Source organism: Struthio camelus, chromosome 9 (genome assembly GCF_040807025.1).
Source record: "Struthio camelus isolate bStrCam1 chromosome 9, bStrCam1.hap1, whole genome shotgun sequence".
Taxonomy (NCBI): Eukaryota; Metazoa; Chordata; class Aves; order Struthioniformes; family Struthionidae; genus Struthio; species Struthio camelus.
Window position 1 is genome coordinate 3,849,649 of NC_090950.1, and position 22,640 is coordinate 3,872,288.

Here is a 22,640-nt window from a genome sequence, read left to right on the forward strand (position 1 = left end):
GAAGAGGGCTGCGGCGAGGGACAGAGAGTCCGGAGGGCGCTGCCCATTCCGCAGCGCTCTGTCAACGCGCCTCCCGCCGCTGCCGCCCCGGCCCGGCCGGGGCCTCCTTGGCAACGGCAGCGCGCGGCCGCCGGGGACGGCTTTGCCCGTTCGAGCGGCCCGCCGCCCCGCGCCTCGGCGCCTGATTGGTTACCCCGCGTGCCGCTCGCCCACCGCCTTTGCTTATTGGGCAGCGCGGCCGGAGAGTCCCGCCCCTTGTTTGCTCGCGCCCGCGGCTCTGTGGTAACTCTCTGAGGGGCGGCGCGTCCGGGCCGGGCCGGTTCGGCCGGGCCGGGGCTGCCCCGTGCAGGGGCCGAGGGAGGACTGCGGGGGGCTGGGCTGGCCCGGGCTGCCCGCCGCGGGCGGGCTGGGGAGGGTGGCCGGTGCGGGGACCGCCCGCCCTGGGCGGGAGGGAGGCCGTGCGGCGGTGGCTGAATCAACGTCGAGAGTTACTGCACGAATAACCTGCTTCTGCTCTGAAAATGAGCAGAAACGGGGAGCGAGTGGTGGCCGGGGGCTTCGGTCGCTCTTCTGGAAGCGCGCTGGCGAAGTCCTGTTGTGCCATAGGTGATGCTGGCAGCACAGACCACAAGTCCCACCTGGCCGGGCAAAAGCTAGTTAGCGGCAGTCTTGCCACAGCTTGCAGGGCTGTGCTTTGGACTAGAAGGCCTGTTCTGCCAATGCTGTGAGCGCTATTGCCTGACCGCGGGCCTGACTGAATTTGTTACGCTTCTGTTACAGGTGGAGGTTTTCTAGGCGCGCGATATGGCAACCAGGCTTTGACTATGGCAGCCGAGGCAGATAGCTCCGCTGAAGAGGGCTTTTTGCCTTCGTCAGCAGGCTTAGCCCTTCATCACTTGAGCGATTCTGATAAGCTAAGTAGATCCTACCCCTGGGCCAGCAAGAGCAGGAGAAGTCAGCTTTCTGAACTCTGCCGGCGCAGAGCCTCTCTCTCCGGTGAGCACATGAAACGCATGTGAATGAGTTTGCGTGTTGTCAATGAAGACGATGATTATTCTTTCAGATGTTTTCAGCTCTTCTTTCTCCCTCCCCCCCCAAAAAAAAAAAAAAAAAGCTAGAGATGATAGCAATAAGCAGCTATTAAAAAGCTCTTATTCAGGCTGGGAGAGTTCTGGGAGGACGTGTCGTAGTATGCTTGCTTTGTATTGGTACTCCTGCCTGGGCAACCTTTATTGGCTGCCACTGGACCAGGCTGTCCTGGGCTTGCAAGATACTTGGTGTTCTAAATATTATGTTCTAAAAAATGAAAAAATTGCCAAATAGGGAGGAAGACGATATTACAGTAGAACCTGTTGAGGAGGAGGAGAACTTTTCAGTTTCAAGCCTGTCCAGATATGGATGTCTCTGTTTTATCATGGTCAGCATATCCATGCTGCATGCAGTGCATAAATGCAGAGGTGTCCTTGTAACGACTTGTTCATACCGCGTCCTCCAGCACAGCTTGCCTTTGAAAGCTATTTGCCCCTTTGGGCGCAGAGTTTGTTGCCGATGCCACTACCTGAAGAAACGCTTTCTACAGGCAGAACTTCTGAAAATTTTAGTACAATCTCTTGGCACTGCATAACATAAAACATTGGTGTGGGCATAGGTATTTCAGTGTCAGCTCTTGTGAGTAGTTAATTTACTGGCTTCTGACTAACTCAGTATTTAAAGAGGGCTTGAACGCTTACAGTAATTATATTTAATAACAGTTTTAATTTTAACTTGAGAGAATTCAAAACCTATCCTTTAACTCTGTTATCTTAAGCGAAAGGAAAGTTGACTAGTCTGGTTGAATTTTATGCATGTTGGCAATGTTTTCTAGCCCGTGAACTGAGTTTAATTGTTCCTGTGACTTACAAAGACATGTTTATTAGAATTGTTTCTGTTATCTTTAGTTTAATTGATTTTGGTATTTTGTAATTTCTAGGAAGCGTATGTTTTGAGTTGAAATTACTTGACAGCTATTTCAGCTGACAAACAGTTTTTTTATTTATTCCTGTAACTACTCCTGTAGTAGACTGCTAGAGCTACATAGCCGATCTTTATCTTCTCACAGGAGAGAAATGGAGCTCTTATTGTTTGTCTTCGCTGGCGGCTCATAACATTTGTTCCAGCAAAATTGGTAACTCTTGGGCTCGGTGGGATTCTGCCTCTCTCTCCAGTTCCATTGGTAGTCCTGCTTCTTGTTCCTTTTTGCATGCCCTTACTGTGGAGGAATCCAGCCAACACCTTGTAACTACTGCACGCAATCCGAACAAAGCCGTCTTCACGGTGGATGTCAACACAACAGAGGTACTTGCCGTATCTGTTGCAGTACGAACCGCTAAACAAAGCAATGCGTACCTAGTATAGGTTGTGTGACATCATGTAGGCTCAAAAGCTTGTTATTCCTGTGTTTGTAGGCAGTGTCCAAATTATGAAGCTTTTTGATAGTCTGCTCAAGCTCAGTGATTCTACAAAGACGGACAATGCATGTATTTCCATTGTAGGTTGTAGTCGGTAAAGTATACAGGACAATATCAGAAGCACTGATGTCTTGAGTCTTTTTTCAAACAGAAAAAGAGAATAAAGAAGAAAGCAGTTGTGATGTGGCATGAGGGAAGAACAGAAAAGCAGAAAATGTTTCGAGCCTTATGACAAGGAAGAACCTTCACTGGGATGGGCTCATGGTGACATGAGGTCTCTGTCTGCCCCAGTACATATGCCTTTTGCACTGGGAGAGAGAATTTCTCTGTTTTTGTCCTGAGAGTAAACGTTAGTATGAAACTGAGTACTGAAAACTGTAAAGCATTGTTTCCTTTTTAGCTTGAACTAACAGTTCAGACCTCCCCATCATAAAGAGAGAGGGGCTAGACACTTAATTGTGACTTGGTCTGTAAATAGGCTTAAGGCTGTCAATTGCTGTGGTTTTTGCACATCTTCAGGGCTCGATAATATTCTGTGGCCAGCCCAGATTTTCCTTGAAAGTGCAGCTCTGTGGTTTTGCCTCTGTGGATATAATTATTTAAACAGCACAAGAGGCTGGAGGGGATAGGCAGTTATAAAGCCAGAAGCTTAAAAGGAAAGCCATGTCTCACACCTTCTTAACAAAGAAGAGGCTTGGGTGAGGGTTGTCCTAGAACAAGAAGTTTTAGTGAGTTGAGTAGTAAGATTTCAGAATTAAAAAGGGCTTCTCCGTTTCCACTGAGAGAGGAAGTGATATTATAAGACATTAACAGATCATCATGCTGTTGCTTTAAAGAAACTTACAGCTCTTCTGTGTTTTTTTTTTCCTTTTTTTTTCTTTTTCCTTTCTGCTTTTGTAGATTCTAGTGGCCAATGACAAAGCCTGCAAGCTGCTTGGATGCAGTAGTCAGGAACTCATTGGTCAAAAGCTGTCCCACTTGATATCAAAATCCAGTCAAGATGTTGTGGAAGCTGTAGGTGAGGAGTACATAGAAGCTGATGGATGTACATCAGTGGTTTCAGGAACTGTGGTATGTGAAATGTTCCAGCAAATATTCCCCACCATACACATCTTTTCCAGTTTGAGGGGTTTGGGTTTTTTGTTTTTTGAGGGTTTTTTTTTTTGTGACGTTTTCAATATTATTTCCTGATATAGGTAACTTTATGGGCATTTGGCAATTAAGTAATTTGTAGGACTGTTTACTTGTGCAGATACGGGCACTCAAAGGGTAAAAGATGGTTTTGGTAGGCACCCGTGAGATCTTTCTAGCTGTCAAACATGTATAGTCATGATGAAGTGATCAAATAAATGCTTGAAGGACACTAGATTTGAAAAACAAAACAAACAAGCCAAAAACTATATGGATTGCTTAGCATAGAAAAATTTATTACTGAAAAGTTCCCAGTTGTCTTGGGTCTCTTGGAATATCTTTTAAATTATCTTAAATTGCATTGTGCACATCAGTCAAATACCATGAAATGGCTGTGACAAAACATCTTAGATGCAGAAGAGCAGAACTGATGTTTTGCCTCTATGGGGGTTATTTATAAGAGAACTGCATGAGAAGCCTCTAAAAATTTCTTTCTTTTGCTGGTATTGTGAGCTGTCACTAGAAAATATTTGGAAAATGAGCTCCTGTTCTTCCTGGTGTGTTATTTTTGTACTCAGGTTGTCAGCATCTCAAAGCTTGATCTTCCTGAGCCTTCAGTTGGGTTTGGGAAGAAAAATCCAAGCCTGAGTAAGTGAAATCCAGAATTAAAATTAAATGGTTGGTAAAGACACAGACTCTAAACTATAGCAATTCCAAATATTTTATTGGCTGTCATGGAGTCACTGTGTAATTCATAAACCCATTCTGTCAAGATCACACAAAAATGATAAAAGGCTTTATATGAACACTGCAGGTTATAAGATAAGTAAGCATCTGATTTGAGAGGAATCTTCTCCCACAAGAAATTACACTGCTGTTTTTGCAGTTGAAAATAAGAACTGCCGTACATAATGTGGAGTATTCATTGGCGTAATGGGATATACTCAAATCAGGGATCTAGCTGCTCTTTTGAATGCTACAAGTTACTGTAATTCCTTTAAATAAGGTGCCCCTCCGTAATGCTTCTAATTTAATGTGAGGTATTAGATTAACAAATTTATTGTGCTGAAGGAAATGGCTTGTGTCTTCCTGGGGTTGAGAGAGAGGAAACAGAAGCAACAACAACATGCTGTGTGTGATCAGTAAATTATTTGCCAGCCTTTTCATCTCTATATTAAAGCTGTGTTTCTTCCGATTTAAAAAAAAAAAATTAGCAAGAAGCTGAGACTCCCTGTTTTTGGGAGGGAGAGCTTGGGTCAATATCTCGTTTTTGTTTGGAACTCTTGATACAGTCTTAAAATCATGATTGCATCTGTATTTCCTATGGAAAGGTGGATGTTATAGGCCGTCTCAAAGAGAAGATCCCTGTGTCAGTGTGGCTGAGGCGAATGAGAAGCAAGGACAACCAGTGTTGTGTGGTTGTGCTGGAACCAGTGGAAAGACTCTCAGCTTTCGTTTCCTTCAGGGCTGATGTGAGTGTTTTTCTAGCGATCGAATGACAGCAGTTTGTGACAGAGTTTGTGCAAGTTAGATGCATCTAAACTTCCATGGGCACATTATTACTCCTGAACATTAAGTGTATGCATAGTACTGCCTGAAATTAGGATCAGATGCACAGGACCTGTGCACATTTCTCCCATGCTGCTCACCTTGATATTCAGCTAGTCACCTTAAAACACACTGTCCCCGCTTCAGGGACGCCTTAGGCTGGAACAGTGGAAGTTTGGCAGGGGCTTATTTATGGCAGGGGTGCCCTTCTTGTGAAGGGAATCAGTTAGCTGAGGAAAAAAACCTATGAGGGATCTTGGACTCCCCTGCTTCTCCCTATGACAAGAGCTGGGTTCTCTGAATGATAATGTCAGAGAAGCACTGCATTATGCCGTGTCTGCTTTTACTCAGTCAGTTGTTTAATTCTGCTGTCTCTTCATGGATGTCTCCTGCCGTTTGATTAGATACTCGCAGAAACTGTTGTTAGAGGATTTACTGGATTACATCTAAAATGCGAAAATTAAAATAGTCCTGTAAATTCTCTTCCCAAGGGAGAGATTACATCATGTGACCTTCTTTTTGCCCATCTCCATGGTTACCCATCATTGGAAGAAGTAATTGGGCTCAACGTAAAGGACCTGATTCCTTCTGTGCAGATCCCTCCTCTGGGCAAAAAAATCCCAAAGGTATAGTATAAGCTCCAACCAGGCTCTTCCATACTCTTCCCACCTGGGCCATAGGTGCACACCCACTGGTGTCCCTCCTTACATAACAAAAGCAAGCCTTTTCTGGGAAGCGCAAGTCCTCTGGAAAAAAGGTATACCGCTTATTTAGAAGGCTGCTGTCTGGATGTTTCCTAGCTAAGGATGAGACCAAGCCCTGGCGACTCTCTTTGGGATCTGTCCTTGTGAAAGACACCTTTTCCCACTGCATGAGAAGCCTGGCTCCTTTAGGGAACCATGCTGTCTCTGTCAGCCCCCTAATGCATCTTTGAATTCTTTGGCCAATTTCAGTTAGGTTTTTCTGAAGGGTGAAAGTCTAGAAAATATGTCGATCTTGCAAATGCCATGGTGTGGGGGGGAAGACAGCTAGGTATGTGAAAGAGGCCTTATTAACGCCTCATTTGTAGAAAGGCTGCAGCATGGACTTGTCCTGTCTTCAGAGGCAGGATGTTGTTGCAGGAGTTCAACATTGGGTTCCAAATCCTTAGAAAACCAGACTTGGATTTTGATACTCACAGGATTCGTTCATTTTTCTTTGCCTGCTCCTTCTGTCTGTCCGTTTTCCTGAGAACTTTCCTGTGTAACTTTATATGAATACTAAAAAAATAAAAATAACTTGGTTGGTTAGGGGTTTTTTGTTTGTCTGCTTTCATTTAGAACCTCAGGATCCAGAGATCTGTATGTCGATCGAGAGAGGGCAACACATTTCCTCTCAGTTTAAAGCTGCAAGCTAGCCTTCTGGAAGAGGACAAAGCTACAGTGCAGAAAGATGGCATTCCACAGACGGAAAAAGAAGGCTCTTTCACAGACTATCATTATTCTGCTACTGTCAGGGTTTTCTCCACCATCAGTGGCATTATTACTCTCCAGCCAGATGGAACCATCCATGGCATCAAGGACAGTTTTGCTTTAATGCTGTTTGGCTATGAGAAGAACGAACTGTTGGGAAAGGTAAGGTAGGGATTTTAGTCTCCCCAAAATGACTTTTATGTTGAGCAGCATATCCATCGGAGTTGTAGAGTCTCCTTTGATACTCAATTCTGTCTGTCACAAAAGTCTGTCACGTGTTCAGCAAGTGAGTTGTAGGATAAAACACAAATTCTCTTGTTGCAATTGCTAAGTCTTGCAGTGCCAAGGAGTTGGAATGAACCTCAAGCAGCCCAAAGCAAGCTGCACGCTCGTATGTTCTCCACCAGCGATGTGGATTGTTTTTGCCTGGCCTTGAGTATCAGATCTACCAACGCGGGTTGTTAGCATTTGCCCCCAACGTGTGAGAGTCAGTTTAGCTTCATAAGGTTTCATTCTGTTTTAGAACATTACATTCCTGATCCCTGGTTTCTATAACAACATGGACAGAAAGAATGACCGCTCCTTGCCATTACCTTCTCTTGATGACTCTGTGGGAACAGAAAGCACAAGTGTCTTTGGAGATGTTACTGCCTGCCGTACGACTGGCTCTGGCTCCTGTAAAAAAGGTAAAATGAACAAAGAAGAGAGATTTGCCTCTGAATATGGGAGTGTGCTTTGTAAAAAGCAATTTACCTCTATGCAGTTCTCTTCTTTCTTTACCTAGAAACGTACAGCTGCATTGGAAACAATGCACAGTTGCTACTGGAACAACGAAGAGTTAGTAGACAGTGTGCAAATTCTTAAATAACTCTTTGGTGAAGTGATACCTTTGTAACCCAGAGGTAATTCAATTCTTCAGTGTGGAAATGTTGGCCCTAGCCTTTCCTAAATGGAAGGATTGTTCTAGATTCTAATCTATATTTGTTCACTTATTATTTTCTTCTGCAGGTATAACAATACTTGCTTTGCATCTTGCAATCTCATGTTTTTCCTTTTTGATCTTTTGTCACTGAGGAAATAAGGAAGTCCTTTTCTTATCTTGAGTCTTTTAAAAATGTTTGGACTACATACTACTTGCTTTTTTGTCCTGCAATTTCAGTGAGTTATGCAAACACAGCTTAAAACTTTTTTTTTATTTTATTTTTTAGCATTTGGAACAGGGAGCGTATGTGTGTTTTGGCCTTTTTTGCTGCTGCTATTTGTACGATAACTTTATTTCCAGTCTCTATGTAGCCATCAGCCTTTCTTAGGTCTCTGAACTTCAATCAAAGTAGCTAACCCAGGAGGCTAATACCTATCCAATAGCTCTGATAGGAAAGCAAATTTTAGCAGCCTTGAAACATTTGGTTTACTACGTGACATGACCTCTCAGACCTAATGAGACTCCTCCTGTGGTGGAGTGCTCATGTTGGGGCCGTGTTGTTGCCTTAATCAAGTCTTTTATACCCTATGTCTTAGAGATAACACAAGCAATGCAGCTCCCAGTATTTTGTTTTTGGTTTTTGTTTTTTAATTGCTGTAGATACTGATGCATAAACATAGGCTAAATTGGTATGGTTTTGTTTCTTGTTTGGTATAGGAAACAGCCATTTGGCTGCACCTTCAGCAAGCCTTCTGTCAAGAGAGGAAGAGCAGAAATTAGAAAGAAGACACAGAGAAGACGAGATAATAAATACTGAGACCAAGCCAAAGAGTGGGAGCAGTTTCTTATCTACTCCTTCCTCTCCTGAAGTCTCATCCACAACTTCTAGTAGGTAGGTATTTCATGGCCTGTCTGCTCACCTCCAAAACTCAAGCCCAGTGGTGGCCATAACAAGAAAAAAAAACAACCTTTTTTTTGTTTTTTTTTAAGCTCTGTGATATTTGTAGGAAGGCCTAAAAAGAGCCTTCTGCACTTGACTTTTTTAGAATGCAAAGGCCATTTGCTAGACTGGTTCAGTTTTGCCTACCTTGGACTTTTGTTTAGATCTTGTACCATCTACCACTGTAAAATTACAGGAGTCCCATCCCTGATGGGTAACAAATGCTTCACCTAAGCTGGGGAAGGTAATTAAGCCCTGTCATCACTGGATCAGAAACACTGGATGTTTCCCTCCTTCCGTGGTATCCACCAGCTGATACTGCACTGAAGCCATGCTACCTGGAACGATTTTGAAACGATATTCCTCCTGACGGTCAGTGTAACTGTCAGGTCATCCATTAAAACAGCGTACTTGTGTTACTATAGTGCAGCCATTTTTATTGCACCTTTCTAGGTCTTTTTCCTGTTACAAGATTAGAAGTTCCTATATGATGCACACAGTTTAGTTTAAGTGAAATTTTAAACCTTCCACCTTTAATAGTTCTAACCCTCAGAAAACATTTACTATGCTTTTTTAATATACAAGCTACTACAGCACAGTTCTTCTTTTTAAGCAGACTGATACCGACTCGTCGTTTCCTCATGCTCTTCTGCATGTCTCTCATATCCTAGTGAGTGCTCTGCTGCCTGGACTGTTTTTCTATTCTTTATTTTTATGAATAAAAATGTTGGTGACATACCTTGTGCTCCAGTAAACTGTGGTTGAGCTAATGGCTGAGAATGCAGTAGGGATCTTCTCAGGCCTAGAAGCGTCCTGCCACATGTAGTGGCTTTTTGTTGTGGTAAATGAACTGTGACATTTATTTAGAAATTGAGGTAGAGAAGGAAGTAATCCATAGGGTAAGAGTGCCATTCAAGTGTAGCTCCTTGGTAAAGTTGGAATTTATGATTTTGGATGCCTGTACCAAGTGCTTTCTGCCTTTTTTTCTTTTTAAGTCTAAAAAGAAAAGGATTGGTACAGGTTTTAAATAGCCAACATAGTACCTGAAGAGTGGGTGGCACACAGATGACTCTTTTCTCATTCTTTTGTCATCATGATATAACTAATAACTTTGAATCCCTGCAGTGAGGACAGCGTTGTTGCTGGTGGGTTGTCAGCCCACCATAAAGAGACGTCACCTGAAAGCTGGCCTGACACAGTCAGAGCGCTGGAACGATGCAGAATGGTGGAAACCGCAGGATCAGATAGTTCTCAAAAGATGCTCTCTCCGAGGGTCTTTCCCATGTCATCTGATTCAGGACAGTTGGATTTAGGTCAGAACATAAAGATGCCAGTAAGAAGCAGTAACAGTCCACTGTCTGGTGTATTTGAGACCCTGCAAGGGAATGCCAGTGAGACTAGTAGCTCACCTAACCAGCCAGAAGTTGATCATCAAGACCACAACGAAGCAGATTGTCAGGAGATCTCTAGGTTACCTTCTGAACAGCTGAAGCATCAGCACTTCACTGATGCTTCCGGAAAAGGTTCTTCAGCAAATGTTGCCTGGTCTCCTGCTTGTTCTAGGCCAGAAGATGCGTTAGATACTCCATCCAATAGCTTGGTTAAGCCGCCTTCTGATGTTACTTGTATCTCATTTGGAACACCAACAATAGATGAACCATGGTCTGGGGCAGCGCCTGACTGCATACAAGACTTTCAAAGCCACATGGTTACAGAGCAGCTGTCAAAAACCAACTTGATGTGTGATGCAAAGCATTCCAGTCTTGAGCACGCTGTAGTTGAAAGCTGCATGCTAAATGGTGCTTCATCTTTCCTCACAAATGGAAGAAATAGTATCGATGTTGTTCGTTCCGGAAATACAACAGCTTTCAGTGCTTCTGCACTGGGAGTTGCCACAACCTTTGAAGATGTTAAAGGATCAGGCACTGAGCTGAACTCCATTTGCTATGGCTTTGAAGAACTGAATCTAAATATTGGTGTTGAGGGGAACTCAGCCAATTGTTCAGGCACTACTACAGCTCTTGTAGGAGCATCCTCCTCCTCTAACGCAGTGGACTCTGCTGTAGGCAATATGCTAGCTCTGGACGGCGCTTTTTCAACTGGGCAGGAAAAGCAGCTATTGAACAATGTTGCCATAGAAGATGGTTCTGGGTGCCTGGCCTCCAGAAGCCATTTGGGAAACTCTGAAGAATCCTCCAAAGTGTTTATTGAGAAGCCTGAAATTTTTGCAGAGACTGCAGTGGACAACCTGAACAAAAATCCACTGAACAGTAAAGGTAATTCTGAAGAATACTGCAAATTGCACGTGAAACAAAACATGCAGATACAAACAACATCAACCCCCGTGAAACAAGAAGGAAGCCTGAATGCTTTGAGCTCGGAGATACTGGAAGGCAGCTACATTGGGAACTGCTATCACAGAGACGGTTCTCAATTAAGTAAGTTAAACCTATTTTTCTGCTTCCCAAAACTCTTACCAGGACACTGTTCACCCACTCTTTTGCAGAAGGCAGATATTTCTGATTTAGAAGCTTACAGTGGGGAGGAAGGAAGCTTTAGCGTCTGGGAGGAGAAACAGCATTTGAGTCTACTCAGAGAGCAATAGAAGAGCAAGTGTTCTAAAAGACAAGTTACTTTAAAAATTAATCCAGACAGAGTAATGAAAAATACTCTTAAAAACCTGGTTGAAAGCTTTGAACCTCATAACTGTTTTTGAACAAAAATTTTAAACTCCATTGTAAAACTTGTATTTCATTGTGTAATGGAATGTGGGTTTTTTTCATTCCTTCAGTGAGATTCAGTGGCTGGTTGTATTAAGTCCCAGCTTACGTCACCTGGAATAACAATGTGAAGTTTCCCCCACTAAAGGGGGAACGATGGAGGTAACCTCTAAGTATGTCTAGAATACCTGCACTTTTTGCAGACTTCCTCCGATTCCTTAGTGAGTACGTGTCCCCCCAGGAAATAACGGAGAAATCCCTTTTGTTAAGAGCTGAAGATTTTTCCCCGGTAAAAAGGAAGGTCTTTGGTCTCATTCCACACTAAAGTTTCATTCCACCATTTTAAATCACTCACCTGTTTCTACAGGTATACTCTTTGAAGTGAAACGTGTAGAACTGCAAGACCCTGCTCTACTCTTCTGTGTCTGGGTGGTGAAAGACTTTCTACAGAGCCAGAAAGAAGCAGCAACAAAGACTCAGCTTTTGTTCTCCAGTCTAGGGAGCTCTGCCCAGTCTATAGCAGATCTTTCTGCACACAGTCTTGGAGAAGTAAGAAACTGCACTATTGTCTAATGTTAAGCACTTCACTTGCTTGGTTGTCGAGCCGAAGCTAAGGTTGTGATGTTTTCCACATTGTAATAGTGTCATGGCATGGTGGGGAATGTTGCTGTTTCCTTATTTTTCTGTTTGTATGGCAAAAATCCCCTCACCTTTCTTTTGACGTGAAAGGGACAAATTGCTGTTTTGCAACACTTCTGGGAGCGTGCCTTTGGCTCAGTGTAGTTAGCTTCCCAATGTGAACCGTAAAAGCGCCTAATTTTCAGTTTGTTCTTAGGCTGGTTTAAGTACATCTACAATAGAGACTTACATCAGTGTAATGAGATTAATTTTTAAATCAGTGTAATCACACTGACACAAGTGATGTGACATTATTAAAAAAAGGAAATGCTAGGCTGAGAAGACTTTCATAGTGACTTGTGTCAACAAAAGGAAACGGTGCTTTTTAGCTCTCTCCTGGGATACTGCATTCAACATGGTGCACAGAAAACTGTGGCTGTGTAGGTGAACAGTGGTGCATGTGCTAATGCCATAAAGCCTGAGCGTGGAACTCCTCAGGCCTGCTTTTTAATTAGTAACGGGATGAAAAGCTAACAGTACTTTGACCTGAGCTGTAGGGGGAAAATAGCGTCTTTGATGATTTGAAATGGGTAAAGGTGATCTTCTAGACCCCTTGAATATGTATGCCCTAAATCTTTATGTAGCTGGATTTTATAAGACTTTAGCAGAGATGCACATACACACAAGCTCACACACATATTTAGACGTCATATGCGTAATATATACAGTGGGGATAGTTTCAAACTATGTCATACTCTTAAGGAGCTGCCTTTTACTGAAATGTATTGTGTTTTGAGGTTGGGTTTTTTTCCCCACTTTAATCAGTGACCTGGAAGATAGATAAACATCTGTTTGAACAGCTGAAGTCAATTGGCAAGTCTTGCTGTTTGGAATATTTTTTTGTAAGACTTTGGAAAGCTGAGTAACAAGGTGGCTCCTGGGTTTCCTTTAGAAAATTGCTTTCCATATAAATACATGCACATGTATAATTAAATATTGGAAGTTTTCACCATGTCATGGATCAACGTAGCTCCACGTTTCATTACTGAAAACAGATCCTCCCATGACATTTGTTATGTTTCTTCTCAGTATGGAATAATGTGATTGCCTGAGAACAGAGTATCATTATGACATTTCAGATGCCGCCATCTGATGGAGAAACTTACTAGCCACTGAGACAAACAACCCAAAATCCTATACTTAAAGCAAACAAAAAATTATATTTAATTTCTCATGCAGAATTGCAGGGTCTTGCTAGGGAGGCTTGTAGTGTTTCCTTATAATGGATTTTACTGGGGTGCTCCTCAAAGTTATTTCCTCTCTGTCCCCTCAGAGAGCTCTAAAGAACTAAAATGCCCTCTTACCAGAGGGTTCTGTAAACGTTGGAAGGTAAGTATCTCTTATACACGAAATCATTTTCGGTTAGTGCAGCAAATAGAAATTGCCAAATTTATTGCTTGGCCTTAAAGCACCTTTTTAGTTCTGTCCGTTCAGAATACGTTTACCTGGAAAAATGACAACGTTGATAGTAACCTACTTTTTTATTCATCGAACAAAATCCATGATTTTGTTGTCCTTCTTGCATAGAGAATTTTGTGCAAGCACCTAATATGCACGTTCTTTGGTTTTCTTTTCCTTTTTCTTGAATTTAGTAGTAGTGGTAGCTGTTGAAATCAGACTGTTGAATTAAATAATCTTGTATGGTGCTGGTTATGTCACTATACAGTTCTTGCTATCAAAAGCAAAGATCGCTCTCTTTAGTTATTCTTGTGGATGCGTGTTTTCTTTTCGTTGTTTACTTCATTTTACAAACGTTATTCTGTGGTTTGCTCGTTTTCCTTTTCTTGCTAATTTTTTATCTATACCTAGGCCACCAGATCAACTCCACTTTTAGAGAACTCCCGAAGAGCTGAAGAGCTTGAAAGACTAAAGGCTTGTGAAGGAGAATATGCAAAAATATACGACACGCTCAGTCTTATCGGCAAAGGATCTTTTGGCTTTGTCTGGACTGCCCGGTGCAAGGAAGATCAACAAGAGGTTAAATATTTCTTTAAATGTCATTGTAATTATTATTTAGGATTGAAACTGAAAAGTCAGAGCCTTCATCTATTGGAAAAAGTAAGCTATTAAAACCTGCCATTTGGTAGTTTTGGGTTTTCCTCCGTTTAGAACACAAATCTGAAATCTTTAACCTAATGGAAACAGGACAGCGAAATGCTCACGTTGATATCACTTATGAACTGTTATCTAAGGCAACAGGCGCAGAGTGAGACTGGCCGTGTAGCTAACTCAACCCATTGAAAGAAGTATACTTTGAGCTTAACAGAAGTACACATTTTAACCTTTGTTCACTAAAGAGAATGACAAACTCTGAAGTCTTTATTGTGCCAAGACTTAAGGATGTGGTCACTTTACTGTGGAATAGTCATGTTGAGGTTATAGGACCCTGCTCTTTATCAGCAGAAGTATTTTGGGTGTTGAGAGGCAAGCTCTGCTATTTCTCTGTATGGATGTTTAACTGCTCACTTCTCTCTACTGTAAACCTCTGCCAGAGGTTACTACTACTATAGTTGAGTTGATAAAAGGGAGCTTGCTTGTCAAAGCCCTTGGAATTCAGAGCATCAATAAAAATAGAATCAGTGATGGATATGTTCCATTTATGTGTAGCCTTTGGCTCCTAGGACTCGATTAGTTCAAGTATATTTAAAAATCGTATAAGCAGTGCATATTGGCTTACTTCTAGCCTTCTAGTAATATCAGTCACTAAGATTTTTCTGGGAAGTTAACTTACCAAATACTTAAAGCCATGTTTTTGCAGGCAATATTAAATGTTGTTTTCTCTGTAGGTTGTGGTAAAGTTCATCTGGAAGGAAAGAGTGTTTGAGGACTGCTGGGTAGATGATCCTGATCTCGGGAGAGTTACTCAAGAGATTGCAATCCTGTCGAAGGTGCAGCACCCCAGTATCATTAAGGTACAATAACTCGGAGCAAATGCAGTTTGAACTGTATCAGATGGTTCCTTTGAGTGCTTAATGTCTCGTGCTCCTCTTCAGGAGTGAGGAAGTGTCTTGTAATATATCCACCTTTGAGGAAATGAAGAAACCTACTTATCCTGCTTTGTTTTGGAGGGTATGTTACAGCGCACTATCACTTGCTTCCAGGGACTCTTACCCAAAGCATTTGATGTAAACATAGATCTGAAAGTGTAGGTCTAACAGGGAAAAAAAAAAAAAAAAGCCTGTGCGTTATTTCAAGCTGATAGGATACGTACCTTGGCAGTGGAAGTACACTGTCACGTCTGAACATTTAGTAGTTCAGTGAATAATTCGGAAATATATCTTGATGTCTGTTCTCTGCTTTATTCAGAAAAATAATTTCTGCTTTCAGTTTTATTTCTGCTTTCAGTTTTAATTCTGCTCTCTCTTCAAGAACTTGTGCTCAGTGAAATGAGACTTCAAAGGTTATGATATACTTTGACTAAGACTCCCAAGAGGGAAGCAGTGTTTGTAAAAGCAGTTTGAGGTTGAAGCGCATGGTAAAAAAGAGTCTGTTATTTATAGGTACTGAATGTGTTTGAAAATGAACACTTCTTCCAGCTGGTGATGGAGAAGCATGGATCTGGTTTGGATCTCTTTACATTCATTGATAATCAGCCTGACTTGGATGAACCATTAGCAAGCTATCTGTTCAGACAGGTGAGAGCTGGCAATGTACCTTTGCTGCATGCATGAAAAATTTCATTAATATAAGAACTGGTACCCTATTTCACTGGAAAGAATTACTGGCTAATCAGTAGGCGCTGATATATTCCCAGGGTCACGCTCAATAACTGCCGAACTTTTCAATGTTCTGTAGGCCTGATTCTGTAAACTGAAATGCTGCCTACAAAACTTTTCTAAGGTTTGCTTAGAAACCTGTAACACAGAAACCTTTACAGAGTCTTACTCCAGGTGAGGATTTCCTACAAAGCCATTGCTTCTTGGCAGTGCTTGTGGCAGTGTGCAGCCCCAGTCACTGGGATGCCCATTCGTGTGGCAGCTGCATCTACCTCGCTGTTTGGAGAAGAGAAGGAAGGCTCACAGAAGTGGCCCCAAGCCTCCCTAAAAGTCACATTGTCACTTAGATCCATGCTTATTTTAGATTCATTACAGAGTACAGGGCTCTCCTCTTTTGAAGGAATTTGAAATCAAAGAGTTATCTTGGATCTGAAGGTGGGATAATGCAAAATAACTCGAGCAACTTGCTATGAGTCAGAAACTTGCCTGAGAGCTGAAATGTAATTTGTTCATTGCATAGCAGTTTGCAGCAGAGGTCCCCGCGTAGTTCCCCCTCGTGTGTTTTGCGGTAAATGCCTTGCTCTAAGGAAAAGTATGCAAGAATTACTGTGCACATGGTAACCCGCTGCTGTGTCTGTACCCCCTCGCTTGCGACGCTGGTGACAGCCTAAGTGCTGCACCTTCTCTGTGTCTGCATGTTCTTGTGCCATGTGCGTTCACAGACTGCAGTCTATGGTGCCTTTATACTTTTGATGGGTAAGCCCTTTTGGTAAACCAGCCTTGAGTTTATCGGGGTTCTTTGTTACTTCGTACCTCTACAGTATTTCTCTGCAGAGGGAGCTTTGTGTTATGAATAGAAACTTTTCTCCCTTAACTACCTGCTTTTCTTGCTCAGATGTATTGTGGTAGGGATCAAGATTGTTTCCAAGGTGATATAATTGTGATGCTATTCTTAATTATGGCATTATAGCATGAATCGTGCAGAAAGAAGAATGGGATTTAGGAGGAGTATGCTGCTTTTATGAAGCTTCACTCTTAAATGCTTTGTCATCCTGCAGTATTGGAGGCATACAGTAGCAGCCTTCTGGAAAAAATCAAAGGACCCTCCAAAAAAAAAGCTGGGATAAAAATAAAATAACCTGCAGGATTGTAACGCTAAGCACAGGTGTTTCTTACCACAACAATAAGTACATTGTGACTACAGCACGCCATCACTCTGCACGTTTGTGAGATGAAGGCAAACTAAGGCTTTGCCAAGCCCAGGGGCATTGCAATTAATACCTATTGCAGCAATGCTGAGAGCCGTTCCTGAGTTTGTACACGGTTACCAACGTTAGGATCTATATCTTGTTTACACAGCGTTAGCCCAAAATGCGACTGTTGGAATTCTGTTACCACGTAGATTGTCCAGAAGGATATCTCTGTGCGCTAAAACCTAGTTCTTTCCTCCTCTTTCAGCTTGTATCAGCTGTGGGGTATCTCCACTGTAGAAACATCCTTCACAGAGATATCAAGGACGAAAACATTGTCATTGCTGAAGACTTCACAATTAAATTAGTGGACTTTGGTTCAGCTGCCTACCTGGAACCTGGCAAATTGTTTTATACCTTCTGTGGGACAATTGAATACTGCTCACCAGAAGTGCTATCGGGCAAACCGTATGTCACCCTCTGAAAAGTCATCCTTGTGTCCCTTGTCAAAAATATGCGCGCGCGGGGCTGGAATGAAGCGGCCAAGCTGCTTTGATATTGGTAGTCTGTTAGCGTATCTAACCACACCACAGAAATCTCACCACAGTGAGATTTAGGGCACTGCAGCGGCAGAAATTACTTGTAAAGGCTGGAATACAAGGTTGTTTCTGATTGAGTCTGTTGACAGGCTTTCCTCTTCTGGTCAGATGTCTTGTGCAAAGCCTTGTACTAATGTCTGCCCTACTACATGAATGAGTGCAAGGGTGAGCTCAAGATTTTCATTTCCAGTCTGGTAGAAGAGTCTAGGCGAGTTGCGTTGTGACTCGAATGTGTGCTCTGCTCCTCAGTCTTTCACAATACGTACATCAATTTGATAACCTTTCCGTCATACCTGTGTATGAAAACACTGATTTGTACTCTACTAGTAGCTGCTGTTTTAGAGAGGTGGCATAAGCAAGTATTGCTGTAGAGGAGCTGCCTTTTAGCATGTATGCGTTTTGTACTTCTGGAAAAGAATGAAAAGAAATGGTCTATCCTGTTTCTCTTCTCCCACTTTCATCTGTTTTGCTTGCTTCCCTGTGTGAAATTTTGCAGTTTGATCATTGTTCATCTCCTCTTTGATTCCGTGCTCCTCTGGAGTTCAGGATTCTTCTGTTGCAGCTCGTTTTGCTGCTATCTTGGATGTGCTGCCCAAGTCTCAGCTGTCTTTTCCCCGTTCTCGCCTCCTTGAATGCTCTCTCCTCTATTTGGAGGCTGGCAGCGTCATACCCACACTTGGAGGGAAGCTTTACCATCCTAGGATGGTAAATGTCAATTGTATGTGCAAATATGTCATCTTTCCCTCCTTTCGCAGCTGTTTTCATGGGTCCTCCAAGGCAGCCCTTCTTAACGGTGAGAAATATTAAGGAAGGAGGAGAGGAAACCATGGCTGGGAACTAGAGGGAATCTCAATACTTAATATTTATTTCAAAATAATTTTTGTTTGGAGAGGGATGGCAAACAGAACTCCGCTGAAATGCCTAACCTTCCATTCAAATATTTAAATGATAATTTCAGCTTATGATCAAAAAGGAGGAGACTTAAGTCCTCTTTTCACCAGCTATGCATGTAGATAAATGGTTCTTCATTTGGCTAAAGACGTCTAGGTGCCTGTTGTACATCAGCTGAAATTGGTTGACCATTCTTTGGTTATTTTTCTTTCACGGAGAAAGATACTAGACTTCTCAGAAACGTTTATTAGAATTCTCATCAACTTTCTATGTTAAAAAGTGGAAACAAAGGTTATCAACTGTTTGTTTTTCTTTTTACACTCTTTAGCACACAATTGTATATTTGCAGCCTGAATTTATGCAAGCTTGTGCATCTCTACACAGGTACCGAGGACCCGAGCTGGAGATGTGGTCCCTTGGTGTCACCCTTTATACCCTAATATTTGCAGAGAATCCCTTCTGTGAATTGGAGGAGGCCGTGGCAGCCGTCCTGAATCCTCCTCGGGTTGTGTCAGAAGGTGAATTCTTTGCATTTGCTTTTCTGACGGGGCAGGTCTCTCAGGAAAGTATGAGCAGGAGGAGGGGAAAACTGGATAAGCTGTTCCAAATGTGCTCTGCAATGATTTTAAAAGCTGTTCCCTGAGACAAAGATACCCTTTTGAGATAAACTTTGCAGTTCTTTATGCATACCGTTAATATAGCTATATCTACTATATGCTTTAGTGTTTCAAATTCCAGACCTTTAATTTATTATGATGAATCAAGCTATCAGCTTGCTGAACTTCAGTAAGGTTTATATCTGAATAACCCGAGCAAATAATGCCTGATGGGAAGGTTCAGGCTAGTACATAACTTCAAGATCTATAACGGCACTTGCATAATTCTAATCCAATTTCCTCTCACTTGAATTAATTGCCAACAAAGAGCATGTTACTTTTGTGTGTGATGATAATTTGTTAATGTTTATAACTTCTGAATGAATTGCATGGCTTGATCTCACAGGAAGAATATGGTTGGCCTTGCTTTCTGTTGGGGGCATAGAAAACAAATTGCATGCCAGGCTAATGAAGTCTTCATTCATAAAGTCTCTCTCTTGGTCCTAGGAGCACTATGTTTATAAGGCTTCATTGGTGCTCCAATTAACTGGTAAATTCTCGAAGCTTTCCAAGAATGTTAAGGGCACCTTTAACCACAGATCACACGTGGGATGACTGTAAGACACGACTGGGCTTGGCAACAGTGAGTTAGGGTTGCCCCCCTGGCATTTGTTTCTACGTCTGTCTCCCCCCACCAGTGTCATAACTCTCCTCTCAGTTTACTCTTTTTACAACCCGGAAATCTCAGATCATTCCCGGCACTAAGCCCACGCAACTATGTTTGAATGAAACAGTGTGATAGAACAGTGCCGCACAAGGGATTAATGGGGAGGATTTGTAATTAAAATCTGAATTGTTTGAATCGAAAGCATGTCTTGCCTTCCCAGCACACCTAATATACAGATTGAACCCTTCCTCTTTCCGCTGCCTCTCCTCAGGTCTCATGAGTCTGATTGCTGGGCTTTTGCATCCTGTTCCAGAGCAGCGCACAACTCTAGCGAAGTTAGTGGAGGATCCTTGGCTGAAGCAGCCTGTGAACCTGGGTAATTATACTTGGGAAGAAGTATACATCTCTGCTGAGGCAGGTGAGGCACTGTTCTGAAGGCTTTCTCGCCTCACCTAGGCCCTACCAGGCACATAAGAAGGGTTTATATGAAAAGGCTTAACTGTGATTAGCAAGATAACTTCTCGTTAGCACCTTGCTTTCAGGAGGTGGGAGGAGAGCCATGCTATGTCCTGCAGCAGTCTCTCTAACAATTCAACTATGAGTTGGGCAGATTGTGCGTCCTGTTAGCATGCGAGTGAAATTGCAGCTGTTTGCAATTCACAGCCTAGGCTAAGGGGAACCTCCCAGAACTGCAGTTTTGATAGGTGTTTGATCAGCTCCATCATTTGGCTAATATTCCAGCTGGACCAGCTTTAAATTTAGCTCGTAGTGCCTATAGAGATGTGGAATTATAGCAGTTTCCTGACTGAATGCAAAGTTAAAGTCCATCTTCTGATACCTAAACACGCTTAGTTTGAAGTTATGCCCATTGACTAGTGGGACTCGCAGTTCATCCCTAAACGCTGTTATGCTGCTTCTCTTCCTCCCTAGAAAGCAGTGGATTCAGAAATAGTTCTGGTGAGCGCATGCACAGAGACAGCCTCCTGGCTCCTTGTGTGGAGGCTGAGCCACGCTTGAACACCTCCGACCGTGAGCATGAAGATCCCCACCTGGAGGGAACGGCCGCCGCCTTGGAGCGCCAGGACTCGGGTCTCGGGCATCGCTGCAGTCTTTCTCTGCAGTAGAAGCCCCTTCCTGTGGAACGATAGCTCCCTTACCACAGGACATGCACTGTCACTCAAGAGCTAAGAGAAGTTAATTCTAAGCACTTCCCTCTTGTAGAAAATGGGAGTTTTGAGAAATCCTGAGTGCAGTAACACTGTAAGAGAGGCTTGTGATGTGAACCGTTTTCTGTAGTCTCATGGGAGAACCTTTGAAATCAGGCTTTTTTTTTTTTTTTTTTTTCCCCCGGACTGTGGTAGGCAGAAACTGTTGATCTTACCCCAGTCGTTTCTGTTCTTCCCTAGAAAAGATAATACTTGCTGTTAATCCTCAAAGAGATTGGCAAATGCAGTCTTGAATACTGGTTGCGTGTATTGTTTTGACTGTAGCAAAAGACCCAGGGGACTGAGGACTCAGCAGTGAGTTCTGACCATCTTTATCTTTTATTAAACTGGACTTCTGATGTCCATCACAGTCCAGGAGCTGGCCTGGTTGCTTTTGCATTGCTGAGGAGCCCGTGAGTGCTCCGAGGGAACACCCACATCCTGAAGGGATCATTTCGGTGTGCTTGTTCAGTCAGTGGGAAATCGGTTGTCAAGACCCCTGCTGCGATGGGGCTGTTGGAGAACAATGTTGCTTCTTGTCCTCAGCAAACTCCTAATGCTGCTAGTGCTGTGAGTTTGCCGGGGGGGGGGGGGGGGGGGGGTCAAAACGTACCCTGGTATTTGCATGCAAACAAGGAAGGAGCCGGAAAGCTTCACTGATGTCTCTGATATTCTGCACCTAGTGTTAGGCAGGGCAGTCTTGCGCTGCTCTGCTTTTCCATGATTCCTCAAGAAAAACTTCTACCTGATATATGTTTATATAGGATGTAAGTGAAGGATTTTAATGCCTTGTTTTTTATTGTTCAGGATTCAGATTATATTTTTAATGGCTGTTTTTACTTTTCTACATGCTGTTTCCCTCTTTCCTCCAAGTGAATGAATAAACATCTTAGTCTAGTTTGTTGCCTGCCTTTTGGGTGTTGTTTGAAGTTCGTGAGCACAAATTTTTCACGGTTTCCTCACAAACAGATACTGGATTTCATGATGTGTTCTCTCTCTCTCTCTCTCTCTTTTTTCTTTTTTTTTTTTTTCTTTTTGGCCCAAGTCCTCTCTTGCTTCTCAGAAGAACTGCAGGAAAATATTCCTTGATTTTGACAAGACAAGGATATCGGAAAGAAAACTTAGATTCAGCAGAGAGAACTGTATTTGAGACCCATGCAAAATATTGACATATCGGTAATAAGATCACTTCTCCTCTCTACTTTTGTAGTGAGATACAGAATCTATGAGGAGAAACAAAAGGGCTTTGTTGGATAAAAATAATCAAGTCTCTTAATGCCGCCTCAAATATTAAAAGAACAAGTCTGAATCCAGCTTTGTGAACCCTCAACTAAGTGAACGCTTAACTGCTTGAATTCATGGAAAAAAAAGGTATTCTGGAGCTTAATCTTGGCACTGAGGTAGGACTGATTTTGGTTCCAGTTCCCTGATTCAGACTTTTCCAAAGAGCGTACTGTAAGGTTACATGTTTCTTAAGCGTGGCTTAACAGCAGTAAACAGGGCAACTGGCCCTGTTCAGTGGCGCTGTCCCCTTTAATGGGGGAAAGCCTTGCTCTTCCAAGGGGGCCCTCTGAAGCGAGTAGCAGGCGCGGTGGGGGCTTGCTGTGGACCTTCACAGGTCCAACAAGCGGCTCCCTCCTCCCAGTGTCTGGCTCCTCGGAAGCCATCCGCGCTCTTGCCTTGGTTCAGCAGCTGCGGGGAGGTCTGTCTGAGCGCGCTTGCCGGCAGCGAGGGCCGCCGAGCGCCCGAGCAGGGCTGTGGCGTCTCCAGCCTTGGAGCTCCTCGGAAGCCTCCAGGACGTGGTGCTGGATCCACCCGCTGTGGGGGACCCTGCTTGAGCAGCTCCAGCGCTCCCTTCGCCCCGGAGAGGCGGCAGAGAGGGCCGGCGCCGCCCGCAGCTCCAGCAACGCCCGAGGGCGGCGGCGGCGGCCGGGGCAGC

General features: G+C 43.1%; 1 protein-coding gene across 4 annotated transcripts; it reads left to right on the forward strand.

Moving 5' to 3' along the window:
- The first annotated feature begins 234 nt into the window (after positions 1-234).
- On the forward strand, positions 235-21,613 carry PASK (PAS domain containing serine/threonine kinase). Of its 4 annotated transcripts, none has more exons than XM_068954547.1 (18): positions 235-282; positions 781-996; positions 2,099-2,334; positions 3,348-3,518; positions 4,910-5,050; positions 5,618-5,752; positions 6,446-6,739; positions 7,101-7,263; positions 8,217-8,391; positions 9,565-10,877; positions 11,527-11,708; positions 13,647-13,814; positions 14,624-14,749; positions 15,338-15,472; positions 17,012-17,211; positions 18,618-18,751; positions 19,768-19,914; positions 20,427-21,613. In XM_068954547.1, the coding sequence occupies exons 2-18, from the start codon at positions 825-827 to the stop codon at positions 20,618-20,620; spliced, it is 4,086 nt and encodes a 1,361-aa protein (XP_068810648.1). In that variant the 5' UTR covers positions 235-282; positions 781-824; the 3' UTR covers positions 20,621-21,613. The 4 variants fall into 4 exon arrangements, with proteins under 4 accessions (XP_068810648.1, XP_068810646.1, XP_068810647.1 ...); XM_068954545.1 differs by lacking the exon at positions 235-282 and adding an exon at positions 415-606; XM_068954546.1 differs by lacking the exon at positions 235-282 and adding an exon at positions 434-606 and having other exon boundaries at positions 19,768-19,872; positions 20,427-21,605.
- Positions 21,614-22,640: the final 1,027 nt, after the last annotated feature.